At 59.4% G+C, this 21,451-nt stretch overlaps 1 protein-coding gene and 1 long non-coding RNA gene across 4 annotated transcripts in view; one reads left to right on the top strand and one right to left on the bottom strand.

Moving 5' to 3' along the window:
- Asb2 (ankyrin repeat and SOCS box containing 2) overlaps window positions 1-21,451 on the bottom strand; it is a 34,752-nt gene that overhangs the window by 2,372 nt on the left and 10,929 nt on the right. The window contains exons 2-9 of one of the 3 annotated variants that reach the window (XM_046440591.2): window positions 20,975-21,250; window positions 14,292-14,390; window positions 12,190-12,356; window positions 11,367-11,522; window positions 9,500-9,745; window positions 6,987-7,158; window positions 1,679-2,240; window positions 636-789 (exon numbers count right to left, since the gene is read on the bottom strand). In XM_046440591.2, the coding sequence (XP_046296547.1) occupies window positions 636-789; window positions 1,679-2,240; window positions 6,987-7,158; window positions 9,500-9,745; window positions 11,367-11,522; window positions 12,190-12,356; window positions 14,292-14,390; window positions 20,975-21,180 (1,762 nt within the window). In that variant the 5' untranslated portion in view covers window positions 21,181-21,250. Of the gene's footprint in view, window positions 1-635; window positions 790-1,678; window positions 2,241-6,986; window positions 7,159-9,499; window positions 9,746-11,366; window positions 11,523-12,189; window positions 12,357-12,704; window positions 13,365-14,291; window positions 14,391-20,974; window positions 21,251-21,451 lie in introns of those variants that run through there. The other 2 variants (XM_058577707.1, XM_046440594.2) reach the window with 2 other exon arrangements.
- LOC124090183 (uncharacterized) lies at window positions 12,969-17,389 on the top strand. The gene is made up of 2 exons (XR_006851020.2): window positions 12,969-13,143; window positions 13,277-17,389. It is a non-coding gene; the product is annotated as an uncharacterized LOC124090183 (long non-coding RNA).

The raw sequence follows: 21,451 nt of genomic DNA, 5'->3' as shown, positions 1-21,451 counted from the left end.
CAGACCCCATTTCCCTGTGCCAGAGCTGGGAGGGGCTGGGCGGTGAGCCTGCCCCAACTCCTCTGTTTGGGTGGGAGGAACCCTGGCCACAACTATCCTGCTTGTGGCTGGTAAGGCTGGCTCCGAGCCCAGGGTCTGCTCCACGGCAGATCTGGGGCCACAGGTGATCTGTGGGCCAGCAGCACCGGCCCCACCCAGAAGCCAGTGGAATGCAGTGTCTCAGGCCCACCGGCTGCTGATTCCAGCGGCCTTCCTGACAGAGGCCCAGATGCTCAGGCGCACCGTCCAGTGGACACACCCCATCCCCATCCTCTCCTCCCCCTCCACACTGCCTCGGGCCCCAGAATGTGGCAACAGACTCCACAGCCCTCCTCAGGAGGCCAGACACTTCAAACAGCATGGGTGGACGTTGGTCAGACCCGGGTATGAATCCCTGCCTGCTACTACCTAGTGGGGTGACTTTGGCCCTGGTGACATCTCTGAGGCTTGGTTTTCTCATTTATCATCTAAGGAGGCACCAGCAACACACTGCAGGTGACAGGCAGCACAGTGCAGAGCCTGGCACTACCCATTGGTAGCAGTCACAGTCCCCAGGGGGGTGGGGACCTGCCAGCGGTGGCAGCAACAGCCCCTACCTGCCTTCTCCTTGATGATGGCCCAGTCCTCGAAGCTGTCAATGTGCTCCTTCAGCCGGGAGCAGAGCTGCACGTTGCCCACGTAGTCCAGGAGGACATCGATGATGGGCCCCGCCCAGCGGCTCACCTCTGGTGCCGATAGGACCTCGCAGAACTGAAAGGCAGCACACGTTCAGGGTCCCTGAGGCCAGGAGGCAGCCGGTGCTCCCGGGCGAGGTCCACTTTGCAAACCTTTTCCCCTCAACACAGACCTCTCTCGACACAGGCCCCTAGCCTGCGAAGATGGGCACCTTAGGCAAATCACATGGTCTCTCTGAGCCTCAATTCCTTGTCTGCAAAATGGGTATATGCTGCCCATGTCAAGGGGATTTTTAAAAATTAGAATTCAGGTAACAGACACAGAAACTTCTTTGTATACAGTAGGCAGCCCATAAATGATGGTCACGAACCATTACAACAGGATGGCTCTTCATTTCCTTTTCATTTTACAGACTGGTTTAAACCAACATCACGCAGGTCCTACCTCTGGGACAGGGCTTTTCTGCCCTCTCCTAACCTCACTCCTGCCCTCTGGTTCCTGCCGCTCACCACCACATTCCAGGTGCCACTCTGCAGGGCTGATGAGCCTGGGTTGAGTTCCCTACCAACTCCTAGCTGCACTGCTGTCGTCTTAACTGTCCAAACACAGCAGAACAAAATAAGGATTTATTTCACCATCCAATGTGACCCACGAAGTTCTGCTGCCCCTGAAGGTGCTAACCGCCAACCCGCTGCCTCCCAAGGAGCTAACTACAAGTTTACACTCCCTCCAAGGCCCCTTAATCGCTAGTTCCCACCATCGATGGAGCACTGACCACTAACCCACACTGCCTCCCACTCTCATGGGCCTCCATGCTCTGCTGCCCCTAACGCTGTCCACACTCTGGCCAAAGTGTGCTAACCACGAGTCTACACTGCTTCTAAAGTACGCCGACACCTGGCTCCACCACCTCCAAAGCACATGGACCGGCAGACCACCCCTGGACCCCACGATGCCCGCACACCTGGACCACGCTGGGCTCCTTGTCCACGGGCGCCTCGTAGAACCTGCCTGAGCGCTGCGGAGTGGGCGGGTGCGGGCCGTTGCCGTACAGGCAGGAGAAGCAGGGCTCCCCGTTGCAGCCGAGGTCCATGAGGAACTTGAGCAGCGACAGGCACTTCATGGCGAACATGATGGTGGCGGGGAAGGAGGTGGGGTGCGTGGTGATGTAGGCGTCGATGTTGGCGCCGTGGTCCAGCAGCAGCTGCATGGTGCGCAGGCAGCCGTGGCGGATGGCCACCAGCAGTGGGTTGATGATGTCGCGGTTGGGGTCGGCGCCGGCCAGCAGCAGCAGCTCGGTGGCATACACATTATTGTTGACGACCGCGAAGTAGAGCGCGGAGGTGCGGCGGTCCTCGTAGAGGCGCGCGCGCTCGGGCGCCAGCGGCGTGTTCACGTCGAAGCGCGCGTCCAGCAAAGCCTCCAGCACCGCGTCGTGGTTGCGCTCTGCTGCCAGGTGCAGTGGACTGACGCCGCTCCGGCGCACGCGCGTGCGACTTGTCACTGGCAACAGCATTTGCACGATTCTGCGGGCGGGCAGGGCAGGCGTGGGTCACTGGGTGGCCGGCAGGTCAGGCAACCCCGCCAGCAGAGGGCACCGAGGGGCAATCAGGCTCATGACTACCACTTTGGGGGCAAAGGGGGTTGTCTCTTTCTGTCCCCGTTTTGTAGATAGGGAAACTGAGGCTCAGAGAGCTTCAACCATCTTCTCTAATTCACAGCCAGGAAGGGGTGGAGCTGGCTTCAAACCCAGAACCCTTGCCTTCCAAAGTCTGGGTTCTTAAAAAAACACCTCAGCCAGGCTAGACTGTGGCCCAGGAATCTCCCACTGACTTGTTTCAGGCTAAGGGATGGGGTTGCCCATTCCCAGCCCAATAATCTGGAGGAATTGACTGGCGGTCCCCAAACCTAGTGAACGTCCAGGCTACTCCCTGCAGGAGGCAGCAGAGCCTCGTGGTAAAGTCCCTGTGTCCCGGGGCAGGACACCCAGGAAATTTGGTTTGATCTTTACGAAAACACATGAATCACATCTCGTCATTCCCACTCTGCAAATGAGAAAAGCCAAGGCTCAGAGAGGTTAAGGGGCCTGCCGGGCCACACAGAGAAGGCAAACCAGGGGTTGTGCCCTCCCTCTGGCTCCAGGCTCAACTGTCCTGCCTCAGGCCCTGGAGAAGCCAGGGGTCCTGAGGGACAGGAGAGAACATACTTATCTGACACAACCACTCCTGCCCCAGGCTGGTTAGCCAGCTGTGTCCCCAGATCCTCTCTCCCTCCTATGAGATTCAATGCCCCCTCCCCTGAAGCTGACCCCAGCTTCCCCCAGCTTGCCTTTGACCTGGGGAGCCCAGTGGGCCACTGCTAAGGCTGGTGCTCCCTGCAATGGGACCCAGACACTGATCTCAACCCTCTGACTCCTTTAATCTCTGAAGTCCTCCCAACAGCCCTTCTAGATGAGGAGATGAAGCCCATAGAGGGTATTCGACTTCCCCAAGGTCACACAGCCAGATAGTGGGGGGCCAGGACTTGAACCCTGAGGCCAGCTCTTAACCCCTCCCCTACTTCGGATAGAGCAATCAGAGTGACAGCTGATATATCTCGGGGTTTTGATCTTCACAATGAGTGAACTTACCTGCCTGGTTTCCCTTCACTGAAGCCCTGTGGGGTGGCCAGAGCAGACTGTGGACTTCTTTTGAGCCGCTGTGGCTCAGAGAGCTTAATAAAAAGGCATGCAATAGCTCTCGGGGCTCAACCCCAGGACCCCTTGACTTGGCACTCTTCCCCTAAACCCCTGCTTGCCCCCAAGAACAAGCACCTGCCACCGACATGATTCCAGACCCTAATCTGTCCAGTCGGGGCTGATAGGTGACATCACAGCCCTGTGTGCTGTTCCAAGAGGTGGCCGTGAGGGAGGGAGGGAGCAGGTGCCACCAGGCTGGTTCCCACGCCTTTCCTCCTCTTGGCACAGGGAATCTCTCTGGCTTCCTGGAAATCTGATGCCAGCAGCCTCCTGCTGGGATCTCAGTGGAAAGTATTATTATTGTCAGTGACACTGTGTTTGGCTAAAATCTGCCTCTTAAACCTCAAAAGAAAATCCACACACCCTGGGGGGCTAATTGCCTCCTAATTTTTATTTGTGCAGGCCCTGGAGGCCTGACCTTGCTCTGCAGAGGTGCTGGTCAAAGGCAGGGCTGGGGCCTCGCCCTGGACCACGGCCATGGCCAATAAATGCTCTGTAACAGCCGTGACAGGCCCAGGCACTGCCCCGGGGCTGCTGGCCTGCTATCCTGCTATCCTGGCAGGTCCCAGTGGGTCCCCAGCAAGCCCCTGCAGAAACAAGTACAAGACGTGCCGCCTCTGGCCCCAGAAGGGTTGTCGCAATAACATAGTGAATCACCGGGTTGCTGTGCGCTTCCGCAGGACTTGCCAACCAGGAGATAAATGTGCAGGACCTGCAGCCCCCGCATTGCCCGGAGACTAAGCCTAGGCGCGGGCGGAAAGGGTGAGGGCAGAAGGTGGGGGACAAAGCCGGCGGAATGGAGGTGCCCGCAGGCTAGGCCTTCCCAGGGTGCCTACTCTGCACTGTGGAGAGTGGCTCCACGGGCAGCCCACTGGGCCTGGCCAATCCTGTCCCCCAGTGCATTTTGTGAATCACAGGGGGCAGGAAGGCAAGGGGATGACCCCCAAAAAGGCTGGAGTCATTGTACCTCTCCCAGTGGCAGGTGCTAGGATCAGCTTGCTGTCACTGAAATGCTCCCTTATGGAGAGAAAGCATGTGACCCTTGCCCATAGAACCCTAGGTGTTTGGGAGGCCTGGCTTCCTCCCTCCCCAGGCAGGAGCTGCACCCCCAGCCCAGCTCTGTTGGCAGAACAGGCCAGCCTGGGGCTGTATCTAGGAGCAGCTCGGCTGGCCACCTCTGGTCTGCCGTCCAGACCGCTGGGCCTTGTTCTGAGACTCCCTCCATCACTAACAGAACCCCCTCTCCTTGCCCCTGACCTTGATCTCTGCCAAGAGTTCTAGCTGCCCAAGGCTGCAGCCTTCACGTGCGGCCTGTCCTGGGCTCCGCATCTTGCCTGAGTCCAGCCCAGGAGCAGGGAATAGATGAGGGATTTGGGCCATCGCAGGCTGTTTTTAGCAGTGTGGAATCCAGTGTGGGCAGCAAGGAAACTGGGGGTCCCAGAAATAGGTGGCCCTGGGTGACCAACCAGCTCTGCCTCTCAGCAGTGGGCCATCCCAGCCATGTCACTTAACCTCCCTGAACCATGCTTATACAGAGGGGCACTTAATCATAATAATGGTGATGGTGGTGACAAGGCTGATGGCTTCAGCTACCTTTCCTTGAGCCCCTACGGCTGTGAATACTTCCCTCTCCCAATAACTGTGATCATCATATTGCTGAGCATTCCCTCTGACTGCTTTATACATCTACCTTGCTTAACCCTCAAATGACCCCGTGAGATAAGTATGAATTCTTCCTGACAACCCAGCAAGGCGGGGTGGCCATGCCCCGATTACAGGACACAGTTTAATCATCTCTTCCGCCAAGGCCCCTGTCTAGGGGGGCAAAATGAGATCTCCCCCTCTGTGGGATGAGTGCACACACAGGTGGTGGGCTGGGCTGGGGCTCAGTGGTGGAGCACTTGCCTAGCACGTATGAGGCACTGGGTTCAGTTCTCAGCACCGCATACAAATAAGTAAATAAAATAAAGGTTCATCAACATCTTTAAAAAGGAAGAAGAAGAAGTAGTGGCTGCCAGTATGCCGACAGTCCCAGCCCTCTGCACCCAATATGACAAGCTCTGGGTCACCAGGATATGTGGTCTGACCTTCGTCAGCATTTGCTGTCAGTGTGACAGGTGAACTTGACTTTCATGTGGGAACCAGCTGCCCCACCGGTACAGCTGAGCTGCTCAGACAACCAGCCCCAGGTTTGTGTGTATGAAAGAAAGAATGTTTGAAAACAAGAGATCAGAGGGAAGCCTCAAATGCAAGTTTACATTTTCTACTGGCCATAAATGCAAAGATCCTGGTTCTCCCCACCCCCACCCCCTCACCAGCTGCAGAGTTAGCCAGGCAGCTTTAGAAACCCTGAAGTCCCAACCAAAGCCCAGATGGCTACACCAGAGCCTCTGAGAACGGGCTGGGGCATGGGGTTTGCAGAAACGCAGGGTCCCCTGAGCAGCTACGCCCGAGAATCGCCTCTGTCTGGGGGGATCTTGCGGGGTCTGCTCTTGTCTAACTCACACACTTTCTGTCTTTGGTGTTGCTCTCTGATTCCACAAGCTGTCTTTGCCAAACTAGAAGTGAAAACAGGAAAAAGTGCCCCTTGGAGGTGACTAAGACATTGGGGTCTTAAGGACTTCTGTCTCAGCCATGCCCGAATGTCACGCCCTCGTGTTCAGTGTGTGCTGAAGAGCAGGCGCATCTGGCGGACGGCCCCAGCCTCCTGGCCCCACTCCAGGTGGTGACGGTAGGGGGCAGGGAGTTTTGGCAGGTGGCTGGCTGTGGAATGCCTATGGAATGTCACACCAGATCCCCAAGCAGCCTATGGGAGGTGGCCGTGGAGAGGGCCTTTAACACCACATGCCCGGGTGGAGTGAGAAGCCCGGGCTTGCTGGCCACGGCCCTGCCAGGTGGCAGAAGCTGCTGGGCACCCAGCTTTAACCCTTTGTTGGGCAGCCTTCAAAACATGGGTCGGTGTGCGGGGAAGGAGCAGGGCTCCGAGGTCAGCACCCTCCTGGCGTCTTTGCTTCTGTCTCTGGGGTGCCGATCCCCTTACTCCCGTGCCCCTCCGCCCAGTGAAGATGGCCGACACCCCTACACACAGCCTGTTCTCCTCTTCTCCCTGCCTAGAGGACCCGGGGTGTGGCCCAAAGCCCCTGGGCCCCGGAGATGGGACTTCAGGTGGGAATTTTTTGTCGTTGTAAACTGACCAGTACGATAAATGTTGGCTTTTAAAATAAATTCACAAAAGTTAACAATTCAATTAAAGAAAGACATTTAGCTATGAGAACATGTCTGAAGTCGAGGAGAAAGGCCACGCGGGACCTCAGCTGAGGACACGCTGGCCACGGAAGGTGCCTGGCCCGGTGGGATTCAGTCCCTGCCTGGCTGTGGCTCGCCGTGGGGCAAGTGCGCTCTCATTGCTGTGGCCGCCGCACCAGGTGGCCGCTGCCTGCTTGCTAACAGTGGGGGCGTCCCTCCTGTGGGAAGGGTGCCCTCCCGCGGCCCTCCCCGTGGGCCTCTGGGGGTGAGCGGGGTTGGCCAGGCTGACCTGTAGTTGCCCTTCCTGGAGGCAATGTGCAGGGGCAGCAAGCCGTCCTTGTTGGCCTTGTTGGCGTCGGCGCCCTGGGACAGCAGGAAGGCCACCACGTCCTCGTGCTCGTTCTTGCAGGCCTCGTACAGGGCCGAGGCGCTGTCGCTGGCCTGCGTGTTGATGTCAGCGCCTGGAGAGAGAGCAGGTCCGGAGTGATCAGGGCGGCCCCTGCTCGACGTGGCGGCCACGACCACGCGGGGAGGAGGGGTGGGCTCTGGACCCGGCTCCCCTGGGCAGCTCCCCAGCCGTCCACCTGGTGGGCCCAGCCGAGCCGACTGTGCCTGAGGTGCCCTGACCGAGCACCTGGGTGCCGGGCACCGGTAGCAGCCGCGCCCTCCCTCTGAGTCCCCACGGGTGGGAGCTTGGCGCTGTCCCTGGTTTCCCACCCTGGGGGGAGCGCTAGCCCAGGGCAGCGAGGCAGTCTCCGCAGGCCACCTGGCTCCGACGTGCGGAGCTGAACTTGAAACTTGGTGGTCCGATGGCAGAGGCCACGCTCTTGACCCTCACTCCGTCTGAGAGGCCCGGCTCTGCCCTGAGAGAGGCCTCACGATCCTGGCTGAGCAGAGCTTCTCAGAGAGGGGACCCTAATAACCATATGGCATTTGTTTTTAATCTGCCAGAAATAAAGATAAGTGGCTTTCTCTCTCCTCCTAAGAAGTCCCTGAGCCACGCCGACAGGAGGGACAGGGGCAATGGATTCAGCTCAACCTCCCACACCCTCTGCATCTCCTGGGGTGAGGGACAGAACGCCGTGTACATGATTTTTCTGATTTCTCGGCAAAAAGAGGATTTGTCAGTCTTTCCTTGTTCCGGAAGGAGATGGCCCTGCGTGAGCCTGACGAGTCCCTGAGGGCTGAGATCAAAGGCTGTGGGAACCGCAGCCGCCTTCCTGCACGGGCTGCTTATCTCAGGCTTTCTGGTGACTTTGTTTTCAACTATGTGGGGTCCTTCTCTGGTCCAGTGGAAAGAGGGAGGCTTTGGTGACAGACGAGGACCAGCTCACGTTTCTGTGTCATGGTTTCTGAGCCCCATGGCCGCAGGCAGCCCTTAGGAGCCTCAGTTTACCATCTGTGGACCAGAATATCAGTCCTACCTCTCTGGTCACTGCAGGAAGTGAGGCATTTTATGTAAGTGCGGCTCTCGGCACACAGGACCCGAGAAGGCGCCCATCAACGCCACCTGTCCAGGACAAGGGTCCTGAGCAGAGGCTGCCCTGCCCTCCCTGCCGAGGGAGAGGCCCCAGGCCCTCAAAGCCAGGCTCCCTGGAAGGCCTGCGTCCCGCCAGCCAGCCTCCTGCTCACACAGAAAAATATTTGGAATGAGACATGGACTCAGCCCACCAAGGGGACAGCCCCTGCCCGCTGTGTCCGCAGGACACCTGGGCAGATGTTTGCAGTTAGCAGGCTCGCCCTTCCCCGCCGAGCACCCTGCCCTCTGCCCGGCCTCCTGGCCTGGGCTTCAAGGACCCTGCCTGTGTCCCTTTGTTCTCACGCTGGTCTGTCCAAAATCGTCCCTGGCTGCGGGGAGGTGGCTCGTGTCTGTTTTCCCAACTGCTCAGGCACGTGCTGAGGACAGGGACCTCCTCTGGACTCAGGCCGCCATGCTGTGGCGAGTCTAAGCAGAGGGTCAGATGGACACGGGTCAGAATCCAGGCTCTGACGGGGACCTGTTGTTTAACCCCTTCACGCCCCAGTCTCCTGCGTATTAGATGTGGACACTGCTGAGCTCCCAGGGCTCTCGGGAAGAAACCCAAGACCTAATCTTCTGCTTAGCAGAGTGTCTGGCACCCAGCAGGGGCGCAGCAAAGGACTCCAGGCCAGCCCCAGGGAATGCAGAACCTCTGGCCTCTGTGTCGACCTGGGGGGCAGAACCCTTCCCATGGAGAGGAGAAAGAACTGCCCTGGTCTCAGGGACTTCATAATGTAGGCAGAAATGCTTTAGTTTCTCCCATGAAGAGTTTTCTTAGGCAAAGAAGGCAGAGAACCTGGGTTCAAATCCCAGCTCTGCCACTAATTTGCTGTGTGACCTAAGAAAAAAATCACTTTCCCATCGTGGTCCTTGGCTACATCTGCAAAGTAAAGAGGTGACCTCAGTGTTGTCTAAAGTTCTTTTCTGACCTCGAAGTGCGGCTACGTGGTGGAAAAAGGAGGGGGCGGGGTGTCAGGAGTCCAGGAATCCGGCTAGTTCTACAGCTAAGTCTGCTATTGACTATAGATAGGTCACCTCCCCTTTCTAGGCCACAGAGAAAAATGGGGATGTTGGGCTGGGGAGACAGCAGATGTCACCCCCACGGTGCCCGGGCCTAAATGCAGATATCACCAGTGGCCCCCGCAGGACTTGGACACGGCCTCGGAGTCCTTCTTAACACCTCCCTCCACAGAGACACCGTGGGTGACAAGCGGATGACACCTCCACTGTCCCCCGCCGGCTCGTCCCTGAGGTCCTTCCCAGCCGGGGCCTTGGCCACTCACCGTGCTTGGCCAGGAACCTCAGGGCCTCCAGCTGCCCACTCTGCGCGGCCACGAACAAGGGGGTGATGCCGTAGGCGTTCTTGGCCTCCACCTTGGCGCCCCCGCCCACCAGGATCTCCATGACCTCCAGGTCGTTGCGGGACACCGACTCGTGCAGCGCCGTCCAGCCCCGGTTGCAGCGGTGATTGGTGTCCGCCCTGTGCTGCACCAGGATCCGCACGGCCTCCGCGTTCTTGCGCTCGCAGGCTGTGCCCGGGGACAAGCAAGACGGTCAGGGGCCCCGGCAGGACCCGGCCAGGCGGCTCCGTGTGTCCCCTCACTCACTCATCGGCCAGTCACTCAACCAAGAGCCACTGGATCTGCCAAACCCCAGCCCCTGTGCCGAACCCAGGATGTGCAGTTAACAGGGGTACGGAGCCGGCGCTTAGGTCACACAGACAGGAAGTGGCAGAATTAGAACCAGGCAGTCAGGTCTGGAATCTGTCCCCCTGAATATTTCAGGACGTCCCTCCCTCGTCGCCCCTTCCAGGGTCACCTGCTCCAGTCCTCCACATCACCGAGGCGAGGTGGACCTTTCCAGATGGCGAGTGGCTGTTCCTGCTCAAAGTCTGCCCTCAAAGCCTCCTACCTCTGAGAGCCCAGCTCCTCTCCTCAACCTGTTCCACCTGCCCCTTAAGCCACACCCGTCTTTGGACTCCAAATGCACCCCGGGGCTCTGGCCAGATTCTCACCATGGAGCCCTAGGTTCAAGCTGGGGTCACCCCGGTGCTTGTCCACATTGACCCCCTGGGGCCCCCCTGGGTCAGAGGTGGAGAGGGGCACAGGGGCTGCCGGTGCTGTGTCCAAGCAGGACCACGCTGCCCACCTCTCCAAGCCTCAGTGTCCTGCAGAGGGTCGAGGCTTCCTGGGAGGATGCGGGGGGGGCACTTGAGGCACTAGCAAGGGGCGTGGCCTATGGCAGGACCGGGCCAGGAAACTGCCTGGGACTTAGGGCTCCTGGGAGCTCTGCCTGGGACAGCTGTGGAGCCCACCCGGGCCCCCCAGTCTCTAGGGCAGACACACCCACCGCAGGTCCTCGCACACCCAGTTACCTGCCACCCACAGAATGTCCCCAGTGCTGGGAACGAGCGCAGGGGAAGTCAGGGATCAGTACTCCTCAACGCACAGAGGCCTGTTGTTTGCAAGACGCCACTGGCTGTGAGTGGGTCCCTGTGAGCTAGACACTCCAGAGTGCAGCACCTGCTGGCACCCAGCTCCCAGGTCCACCCCTCGCTCACTGGCTGTGTGCTCCTGGGCAACTTGCCTCACCACTCTGTGCCTTAGATCCTCATCGGCAAAGTGGGGGTGTGGCAGTGCCCCTCTTGCACATGGATGGACACGAGGGCTGGGGAAAGCAGAGCAGTGCCAGGCACACGGTGAGCCCTTGGCAAGTGCCAGCTATTACAAGGGCTGGGATTTTGACTCTGGGTGCTGCTAGGGCAGCCAGCGAATGTCCTCGGGTGATGATGTACTAAGCAAGCCCAGAGGGTTTATTTTTCTTGAACACACCTCCCCTGCCCTCCCCCGCCCTCCCCCACTGCCCTCCCCCACCCTCCCTCCTCTCCCTCCCCCTCCCCCTCCCCCTCCCCCCTCCCCTGGGGGTCTTCATTGCCCCTGCTTGGGTTGTAGCCCTACCTGGGCCAGCGCACAGACATGGCCCATGTCTTCTCAACTCTGAGCCTCGAACGGCATAAACGATGCAGCCCAGAGAGGCCTGCCCCCGTCAGAGTGGCCACGGAGGGGCCGCGCCCTGTGGGAAGCAGGCTACTCCTACTCCGTTGCCCACCCAGCTCTGGGGCTCTGCCTCAGAGAAGCCCGCCCGGCTCACCTTTGTAGAGCGGAGTCTCTCGGGACTTGTTGGAAATGTCAGGCTCGGCCCCGGCCTGGAGCAGCGAGAGGACGCAGTCCAAGTGTGACCTGCATGTGGCCAGGTACAGGGCCGTTTCCTCCTGCAGGGTGCGCTGGTCCAGGGCCCCCGGGTACGCTGGGGAGGGCAGACCAGGAGCTCATGAGAGGGAACCATCCCGGTCTCCTCCCCATTCCAAGGCCCAGCTGCATGGCCTCCTCTGAAATTTGCCAACCCCAGAAGACCTCTGTCTCGCCTATCTCAGGGTTGCTCCTGCTTCCTGGTGGTGCAGATGCAGCTCAGACGCCACCTCCTCCTGGAAGCCTTCTCTGGTTGAACGGCCCCCTCACCCCCAGCAGTGGGCCTGTCCTGCCTGTGCACTCCCACCGGCCATTACTGGAGACCCAGCTTCCCCTGCAGCGTTTCTGAGTGTGGTGGGCTTTCAGGGGTCTGGGCTGCTTGAGGGCAGAGGTGACTCCTGCCTGCAGGTGTCACCCCCTGTGAGTCTGGCTCAGAGGAAGATGGGGCTCGGAGAGGAGGCGAGAGTGGCCGAGGGTCGCACAGCTGGTGAGAGGCAGCCTTGGCAGAGCAGAGGCACAGCTGTGGGGTTTTATACCAAATCAGCCCCTGGAACATTCTGGAACAAGCTGGCAGCGGTCCGCCCCAAAGTCAGCCCTCCCTCATTCCTTTTCTAGGAATCAGGCTCCCGGGTGTTGGGAGCCCTGGTGGGCGGGCAGCCGGGGGTGACTTGGGGACTTCAGCCTGCCCCTGCCCCGCCCACCTCTGCCCCCCGGGAGCCCCTCACCTCGCTGCAGGACCTGCAGGCAGCCCAGCTGGCCGTAGTAGGCGGCCTCGTGCAGGGGAAGCCAGCCCTCCCCGTTGGGCTCCGCCAGGTTCTTCCCGTCCTTGATCATGGCCTCCAGGCCCTCCTTGTCACCCTCCTTGATGGCCTTCAGCACGGGGTCCACGGCCCTGAGAGAGCAGGAAGCAGCCAGGCCTCAGGTGCGGCCAGAGGCAGGGCCCAGTGAGGAGTCCCTCAGTCCTGGGTCCCAGCTGGTTCTGGGACAGGGCTGAGCCACCGCAGCCCAGTGCTACAGGAGACTCAGGGGACCTCTCACCCCTGTGCATTCTACGGCTGATGCTAGTTCACACCAAGGGCCTTCTACCAAGAGGACACAGCAGAGCACCGGCCTGGGATATCCACCCCCACCCGCACATCTAGCCACTGAGAAACTCAATACCCCCAGGATCAGCAAACTGGAAGTCCTCACGAGGCAAAACTGAGGACCACAGAGACTCCAGGGGTAACAGGAAGAGCACCTCTGCTTGGCTTTCTCAGGTCCCCCGTTCACTCACTCATTCATTCCCTGAGTGAGGACCACCACGGCTGAGACCCCCAGATCCTCTTCTGGGTCGGGTTCTGCATACATAGCCCCATTCCCCAGATGGAGCCGGTGAGGCCGGAGGCCAGCCTTGTGCCTAGGTGCCTTCCGCTTCGGATGGGCTCTGAGGGTCTCCAGCACCAGCTCTGCCCCCTCCCGGAGCTTCCTGCCGTGTGAGCTGCACTTCCTCCTGACTCTCAGCCTCTGCGTTATTAATAGCCCGAGGGCACTGGCTGAGATAGAGACCCAGCAAGGACGGTGGGAAACTGACCAGATAAGTCCTGGAGTCCCCGTCAACACTGTCACTGCCACCTGATGAGTCCACTTAGGCAAGGACAGAGCAGTCCCCCTTTGACCTCAGGAAAAGTCCCAGTTGGGTATGTGGCTCGGCTGAATCAAAAGGGATGGGGAGGGGGCCGGCTGGTCTCATGGCCTGGGTGAGGGGGCGCAGCGAGCCCCCAGGACCTGCCGCCCAGCACGGGTTTCATGTGTCTGTCTCTCTACTTGCAGTCATGGACCTTGGAGCCCTCAGTGCCAGACATGGACGGCTCCTCGGTGAGCTCAGACAAGGTCCCTGCCCGAGTGGGGCAGCTGCTGGGGTGTCAGGTCACCAGAGACTAGCGAGCTGCACAGGACCCTAGAGGTCACCTTGACTTCGTCACTTTGACTTCTCCAACCCAGTCCTCCAGAGAGGGAGCCTCGGAGGGACAGCCCCTCTCTGGCAGTCACGCAGGAAGTAGCAATCTGCTGGAGAACGGAGCTGGGCTTCTCCTCCCCAAACTGCCAGACCCTCCCGGGGCACCGGGGAGCAGCGGGTGCCGGGTCTGGAGAGGCTGGGAAGGAGAGCGGGAGGCGCCGGCTGCCTCTTCCCCTCCCGGCAACACCACTGAGCACAGAAGTGCGGGTACCAGGGGCGGCGCCCCTCTTTTGCTTTGAGCGGCTTCTACCAGGGGGAGCAGGGGGAAGGAGACAAGCTCTCTCTCTCCTCCTGTGGCTCCAACGATTTCTGGGGTTTAGCACCTGGCACTCGGAGGAAGACAGCAAGGCAAAACGGAGGCTGCAGGTCTGGGTGCTTTGGATGTGCTCAGAGGACCCCAGAGGTGGCGGCGGAACGTGAGACAGAGTGACAAACAGAAGGTGCAGCTGGCTCCTGGGCTCCCCCTCCCTGCTCCTCTGGGACTCTGGGGTTCTGAGGCCATCTCCCCAGCCCCCTCTGGCTGGGGCCCCAGATTCAGAGCCCTACCGGCCCCTCCAGCACACACACACCTCATTCTGGGGGCGTCTCCAAAGGATCCATCCCAAGCACAGTCAGGGGGCCAGTTCCTGCAGGACAGCAGCCTGCGGCCACCAAGCCCAGCTCAGAAGGAGCAGCTGGGGGCCACACCGAGGTGGGTTTGCCTGCGAGGTGCCCCATGGTGCCGGGTCTTCCTGGGGGCTTCAAACCTGCTCCCCTCCCCACCTTCCCTGACACCCCCGGCTGGGGTGTGGGCGTGGCACTGGTCTGGGGCCGGGCAGGGGCACTTACGGCAGCTGGGAGGTCTTGAGGCTGTTGTATTTCTGCATGACCCCCTGGAACAAGCCCATGGGGGGCCGGGCCGGGGGGTTCTCGGTCGGCGCTGAGGACCTGGAGGGAGCAGAGCAGGAATGAAAGAGCGAAAAGTATTCTGCATAGGAGAAGCGGGTCATGGCCGGAGGCAGGACAGGACGGAGGGAGAGGCTGAGTGACAGACAGACACAGGGCCCTGAACCAAAGCAGATGGCCGGGTCCTCTCTGTGTGCTGGACACAGCTGCTGTGTCTCTGGATTATTTTTGGCCCTTGGAGGAAGCCCTGGGAGATTTAAATGACCATATAAGACAACAATGAGGTTAACCTCACCCACTCCCGCCACCCCCTCCCCAGCCAACCAGCGGCAGATATGAAGCAAGGTGACGTTCTTCACCGGGAGGAGGTGACAAGTGGTCAGTGCAAGTCCTAGGTTGAAAGGGGCTCAGGGAGCAGGCCAGGCGGATCCCCATGGAGCTGGACAAGAGATTCACGGGCAAACAGGGGGGCAGGGAGCCCACGCTGAGAATCAGACCAGGTGTGCCCCTCACCCCGACCTTGTGGGCTCATCCGGCAAAGACCATGCCCAGGGTCAGGAGCTAGACGTCCAGAGGCTACAGGAGGAAGGTGCACACAGGGGAAGGTCATTGGGGCTGGGCCGGGAGGCAGATGAACAGGTTCAACCCTGGGCACCGTAGCCACAGAAGCTGGGACTGGATCATCTTCTCTGTGCCTTATTTCCCCGCTAATAAAGTAGCGCAAGAGTAACCCCTGTCTGGAGGACTGGCGAGGCCTGCCCTGGTGACCTGTGTGAAGTACAGGGGACGGGGCTCCCCCGGACAGCCATTCACTTGACCATTATGTCACCTCTCAGAGCCTCGGTTCCCCACCACACTGGGCTGTCACAAGGGCAGGAAGGAGGTGTGGCAGCCACTCCATGACCCGGGTTGGCCTGGGATTGTGAGAAGGGGGTAGGGGGTCCCTGATCACCCCTCCTGGGGGTCAGCCCTGACACCCTGGGTACCCAGCAGGGACACCTTCCTGTCTGAACACCTGGGGAAAGGGCTGTCTATGGGACTGGGGAGGACATCACTCCATGAATGGCTCCCCATGGGCCACAGTGATGGTGACCTCCGGAAGGGCCCATGCTCCCCGAGGCCAGGCTAGAACCTGCAGATTCCCTGGGCCTCTGAGCAGGGACAGGCCTTGGTGCCAGGGAGGCGGCCTGCTGGGGGTCTGCAGACCCTCCTCGTCCCGTCATTCCTCTACCTCCTCCTCTGCCTCCTCCCATCACTCCCACCCGCCGCACAGGCTGGGCAGGACACATGCCAGGTTCACTCACTAACCCCAAAGGTGGGTACCAAGCGGCTGCTTCCACAGACAAGGGAGCCAAGGCTCTGAGAGTGTGGGTTACTGGCTGGGGTCACGCACAGCAGGTAGGTGGACAGAGCCAGGCTCAGGTGGGCCTGCCCTTCCCTGCCTCCCCTCCCCTGCTCCGTGGCTGCACTAACAGGCCTGGGCTGTGAATGGGGCTCCACGGCTCTCTGTGCCTCAGTGGCAGAATGAAGGGTGGAGCTGAAGCGCCAGATGGAGGCTTCCTGTGCCCGCAGGACAGCAGAGAAGCTCAGTGTGTCACGCAAACCCAGAGCCACCATCCCAGGCCAGGACCTGCAAGTTCCGGCCTGGTCCTCCCCCCACAGGGCCCTAGGGCTACTGGCCTGGAGTCGCCTGAACTTGCTGCAGACCTAGGCAGGTGACAGAGCCCTGACCCAGGCCACTTCTGCATTCAGCAGCCCTGTGGTCTTGACAAAGCCCTGGGCTCCCTGGGTGTGCTTTCGATTACTAAAATGTTCTCAGCAGGATGAGAAGCACTGATAAAACCCTGCCACGCTATCCTAACACTGGGACCTCTGTCTCCCTATAACAACAGCAAGGAGAGTGGCAGCAGCGGGGAGTTGGGGTGATGGAGGTTCTGCCTCACGGTCTCTGATGGAGGCAGAGGTGCCTTGTTCCCGTTCTGCAGACAGGAAACCATAAACTGAGTCCAATTCAACAACAGCTTCCCAGCTCTGGCTTGGTCCCAAGCCTTGTGCCTGGGCTAAGTAGACAGATCACTAAGTCACATCTTTCTGTGGATCCTCGAGACGATCAGAGGCCAGCGGGGTGGAGACCAGGACAGACACAGCCACCGCACCGCAGGAGGGATCAAGACAGGAAGGCTTTTTTGGGAAGTACTAAAACTGGGGGGCCAGGCAGGATGGCTACCCAGAGCCCACAGACCTGTGAATCTCAGACTGGATGGGAGTCCAGGCCCCCAGTCGAGTTTCGTGCTCTTTTGGGCCAGGACGGGAGGCCCCGCTTCCCCCCCAGGGCAGGGGAATTCCCAGCAGAGCTAACCGCAGGCTGAGTCATCAAGGGTGAGAGGAGCCTGGCCTGGGCGGCGGGATGTGGCTGCAGGTCGTGCCCTGGAAGAGGCCCAGGTGGGACCCTGTCTCCCTCCGACACTGAGCAAGCAGCATGGCTGCAGTCTCCCTGCTGGGTCCCCATGTGCCCCTGGGTCTTTACCCTCCAGGCCTCTGGCAGGGACCACTCAGGTGCGGGGCAGACCCGGCCCATCGCTAGCACACAGCAAGGCAGTGGTTTGGCTGGAGTGGTTGGCGGCTGTGCACGTATCAGCCCAAGCAAGTTCCTGCTTCAGATTTTCCTCCTTTTTCTTAGAAATGTAGCCTTAAATAAAATGAAGAAGTTTAAAGACCGCAAAGACCCAGCGTCCTGGGCCCTCTGAGTGGTCTCTTCATGGACTTGCTTCCTGGAACGTGGACCCTGCTCACCCTGCATGTTGGGAGCGAGGTCGGCCTCTCAGGGAGCCCTGGCGACCCGAGTTTGACAAGTGACTCCAGCACATGTTTCAAACCTTGTCCCGCCACACTGTGGTAGGGCAGAAGCCACCTGGGAAATGACTTTGAAAGGGAGCATCTATCTTGGGAGGGGGTGCTGACCCGACTTTCTTTTCTAGGATCCCAGAGACTCCGTTCCTATAATTATCACAAGATGATAACTACAGGCCTAAGAATCCTTATTGGCTTCAAGGTGCTTTTATTTCCAAAGAACATCCATTAGGTGTGTATAATGAGGCTAAGCACCGAGGACAAAAGGGTACAGTATCTGCTCGCTGTCTCCAAGAGGGTCACAGGTAGTTGGGGACACTCTCAGGAGACCTTCCCAGGGTGACAGGGGAGTTGGCCTCTGAAGCAGAGGCAGTGTGGGCTGGTGCCCCAGGTACTCACAGAGGAGGCAGGGGAAGGTCAAACCAAGCTGTCCCCATATTTGGTGCTCCTAAGAGTCCTGCACTGTACCTGGGGCTGTAGCTCAGCACTTGCCTCTGTGTGGGGCCCTGGGTTTGATACCCAGCACCACGAAACAAATTAATAATAATAATAATAAATAAATAAAAGAAAAGAAAGGGGAAAAAAGAATACTGCAAGCATTCTTGAACAGGAAAAAATAGGTATCGCCATTTTAGGCATAAGTCCACTGGGGCTCAGAAAGCGGAAGCAGGACCTGAACCTCGAACTCAGTTCTCTCTCCACGGCCGCCTCCTCCCTTCCTTAATCCTCCATTCACTCGCTCTCAGACGGCTGCCTGGCACTTGCCATGGGTCAGGCCTGGGCTCATGGAGAAGGGGACGCGAGGTCCCTGCTCTGGAGGAGTCACATGGATGAACCGACACTGTGCTTGTAGCCAGAGCCACTCAGGAAACCCCAGAGAGGGCGCGGGGGCGGGATCCACTTGACCTGGAGGTGTCCTGGGCAGGACTTGCTGAGGAGGTGACATTTCATCAGAGACCTGAAGGATGAGAGGGGCCCCTGAGGCCGTGGTGACATCCTCTTTCTGAACTTGCTCTGGACCACCTGATGGAGCCTGCCCTTCCGGGTGGAGGTGTGGGGGGCACTCGGTCCTCCACCTCCGCCAGGCCGAGGGGGACTCCTGAGCACAGCGTGGGTGAATCATGTGTCTTCGGGGACCCTGAACCCTTGTGGGTGGGAGGCGGATGTGATGAGGCTGAGCCCCACTCCGGGGGCTGGGGAGGAAGCAGAATCAGCAGCACCTGGTGGAGCCAGAGCTCCGGGCCCGACCGGCTGCCTTTCAGCCCTCGCCTCTGCTGCGAGCGCGTCTTGTCCTCTGTTAAGTGGACACAGGGGCGCGCCCTTGCATGGGTTCTGGAGCAGCCAGTGCACGGGTGTGACCGGCCAGGCGTGCCCTGGGGTGCAGAGGAGTGGGGGGACTAAACACAGTACTACAAGGCTTTTCCTTCCCAGGCGACCCTGGCCCACCCTTCCAGGGTCAAGGGGACAGAACTGACGTTCCCAGTCCCCGCAAGAGTGAGAAGATGGCTGGGGACGTGGCTCAGTGCATAGAGCACTTGCCTAGCATGAGGGAGGCCCAGTTCAACCCCCAGCACTGGGAGGAAAAGTGAGAAAACACCACTAACCCTGCTCCACGCGCCACTTGGCCGGGATCTTAGATGACCTTGGATAGTGGTCTGGCCTCTGGGAGACTCTTTTCCCAGGAGGCTGGGCGAACGCCCCTGTGGGTCTCTGCTTCCTCACTCTTCCCATGGAAGACCCTCTCAGCACCCCCAGGACCCCCAGGAGGAGCCCCTGTGCTGGGGAGAAGGCGGCAGCTACCCTGGGGGACGTGTGGCTTCGTGCAGCTGAGGCTCTGGGCAGCAGGCCCTTCACTATCTGATCCCCTCCCGAGAAAGAGGAACCTGTGGGCTGACTTCAGCTGAACTGGCCAGAACAGGAACCAGGGGCCTCCTTGAACCCCGCCACGGTGAACCATGTCCTGGCCCCGGGTTTCTGTTCTCCGGTCAGGGCCCGCTGGTGGCCTGCTCCTAGCCTCCTGCAGCTCCCCAGCGGGCTGCACACCTTCCTCTCTAGAAGGGGCCCCTCCGCAGCAGCATCCTGGGCTTGGGCCCAGCCAGTCTGGGGGAGGGGGGCCAGCCTCGCCAGGGCCAGAGCTACGTGGGGAGCCCTGGGGAGTGTCGGGGGGGACAGGGCTGAGATAGACCTTCTCCACCGTAGCCCCTGTCACCTAGGACCTGACATTGGGCAAAGGCTCTTTGTTGCCGCTGCTGTTAGGAGAGAAGGCAGCAGAGGTTCTGAGAGGCAGAGTGACTTGCTCAGGGTCCCACAGGACTTGGCTGCTGGAGACAGGGAGATTGGACCCTCCCATTAACGCCAGCGTGGCTGTCACAGCACCTCCTATCCCCCACCACCCTCCTCCAGGTACACACTCGGACTTGACTTTGAGGAGAAAAATATTTTTACAGTGTATGTATTTCTTTTCTAAAAGCTTTTGAAGGTCACGTGCTGATTACCTCTCTGGCTCCTGCCTTCTACAAAGAGGGAGACGTGCACTGTCCAGTCAGCGGCCACTGGCTATGTGTGGCTAGTGAGCGCTGGACGCGCCACTGGCCTGAACTGAGAGGTGCCATGAGGATAAAAACACACACTGGATTTTTCAGGGGGAAAAAAATAAAGTTTAGGTAAAAACCTCATTCATAATTTTTATATTAGTTACATGTGGGAATGATGGTATTCTAGACATAAAAAACATTAATTTTGCTTTTTTTTATCTTTACTTTTTAAAAAAAATATAGACTAGGAATTGAACCCAGGGGTGCTTACTCACTAAGCCACATCCCCAGTTCATTTTAAAAATTTTTTATTTAGAGACAGGGTCTCACTAAGTTGCTTGGGGCTTCGCTAAGTGGCTGAGGCTGGCTTTGAACTCATGATCCTCCTGCCTCAGCTTCCCGAGCTGCTGGGATCACAGGCACGTGCCACTGCACCTGGCTCACTTTACTTTTTTAATAGAGCTGTTTGAATATTTAATGGCGCCTGTGGAGCGTGGTGGCGGCTCATGCCGTATCTCAGGACGGTGAGCAGTGCCTAGACGGGGGAGCCGAGGAGGAGCAGCACGGCTCTGTGGGTGGACGTCCTGGGCTACCCGGATGGGCTGCCCAGGGGAGACGGCTGAGCAGCCTGAAGTGCCAGCCACACTGAGCACCGTGGTCCTGCCTCACTGGAGTGGGAAGCCCGGGGTACGGGGCACAGCCGGGGCGCTGCAGCCAGACAGTCCCGTCCCCACACCCCGCTCCTCCCTGTGTGACCTGGGCTACCCTGAGCTTCAGTTTCCTCATTGGCGAAATGGGACCGTGTCATGGGGATGGCCAGGAGGGTCCTTGGGAGGATTATCACCCGAGGCCGAGCTTGTGCGGCTGGACTTTGATCTCTGTAGGTTCTGCATTCCTTCAGATAAAAAAAGTCTTTGGAAAGAAGTGTACCGAACATGCACCAGTTTTTTCCTGTCGTTACTCCCTGAACAATACAGTACGACAAAGATTTCCGCAGCCCTGACATTATTTGTGCAGACCTGGATATTCGTGGGGGTCCCGGAAACAGCCCCTCTAGGATACCTGGGGACAACTGCACAGCACACATTGCAACACTTGGCACTGTAGAGCTCAATACTCTTAGATGACAGGCGTAAATCATTAAGGCGTAAAAGCGTGCTGGAGAGCAGGGTGACTTGGTTTGGAATGAGCTGACAGAGGCCCGGGCGGGACCAGCTCCTTAGTCAATGTCACCTCGCTTACCTGGTCCATGGGTAGAAATGGGCAGGCTGGTGGTTGGCACGCGAGGACACCGTGGCCTCGGCAGTGGCCGGGCCCCGTGTCTTGTCCGCCAGACTCTGCTCGATGGCCATCTGGACCAGCTCCTCCTCGCTCAGGCTGCTGTACAGGCTGTACTCCTCGTTGCCGATGGCCCGCTGTGGGCCCGGAGCGCTGATCTCCATCGCCATCCCCACCACTCACCCTGGCCTCCAGGGGAGACGCTCCACGGGGTGGGGGGCTATGGCAAGTCCAGGAACCCTGCAAGGAGACCGAGGCCATCTTGTCACACAGGATCTTACAAGATAGTTCGCCCCCAGGGAAGGCCAGGCTTTTCCCTGAAGATCACACGTTCATTTTCTATTCATTCACTAGCAATATGATCTTCCAAAGCACCCTCCACCTACACGCTCGCCACCCTTCCGACTTCGACTCACCAGGTCACCCATCCATCCACACCTC

The sequence above is a fragment of the Marmota monax genome, unplaced genomic scaffold (genome assembly GCF_021218885.2).
Source record: "Marmota monax isolate L192 unplaced genomic scaffold, Marmota_monax_Labrador192_F-V1.1 WCK01_AAM20220418_F8-fsc00017, whole genome shotgun sequence".
In the NCBI taxonomy this organism is placed as follows: Eukaryota; Metazoa; Chordata; class Mammalia; order Rodentia; family Sciuridae; genus Marmota; species Marmota monax.
This window is presented reverse-complemented; position numbering and strand designations above follow the sequence as displayed.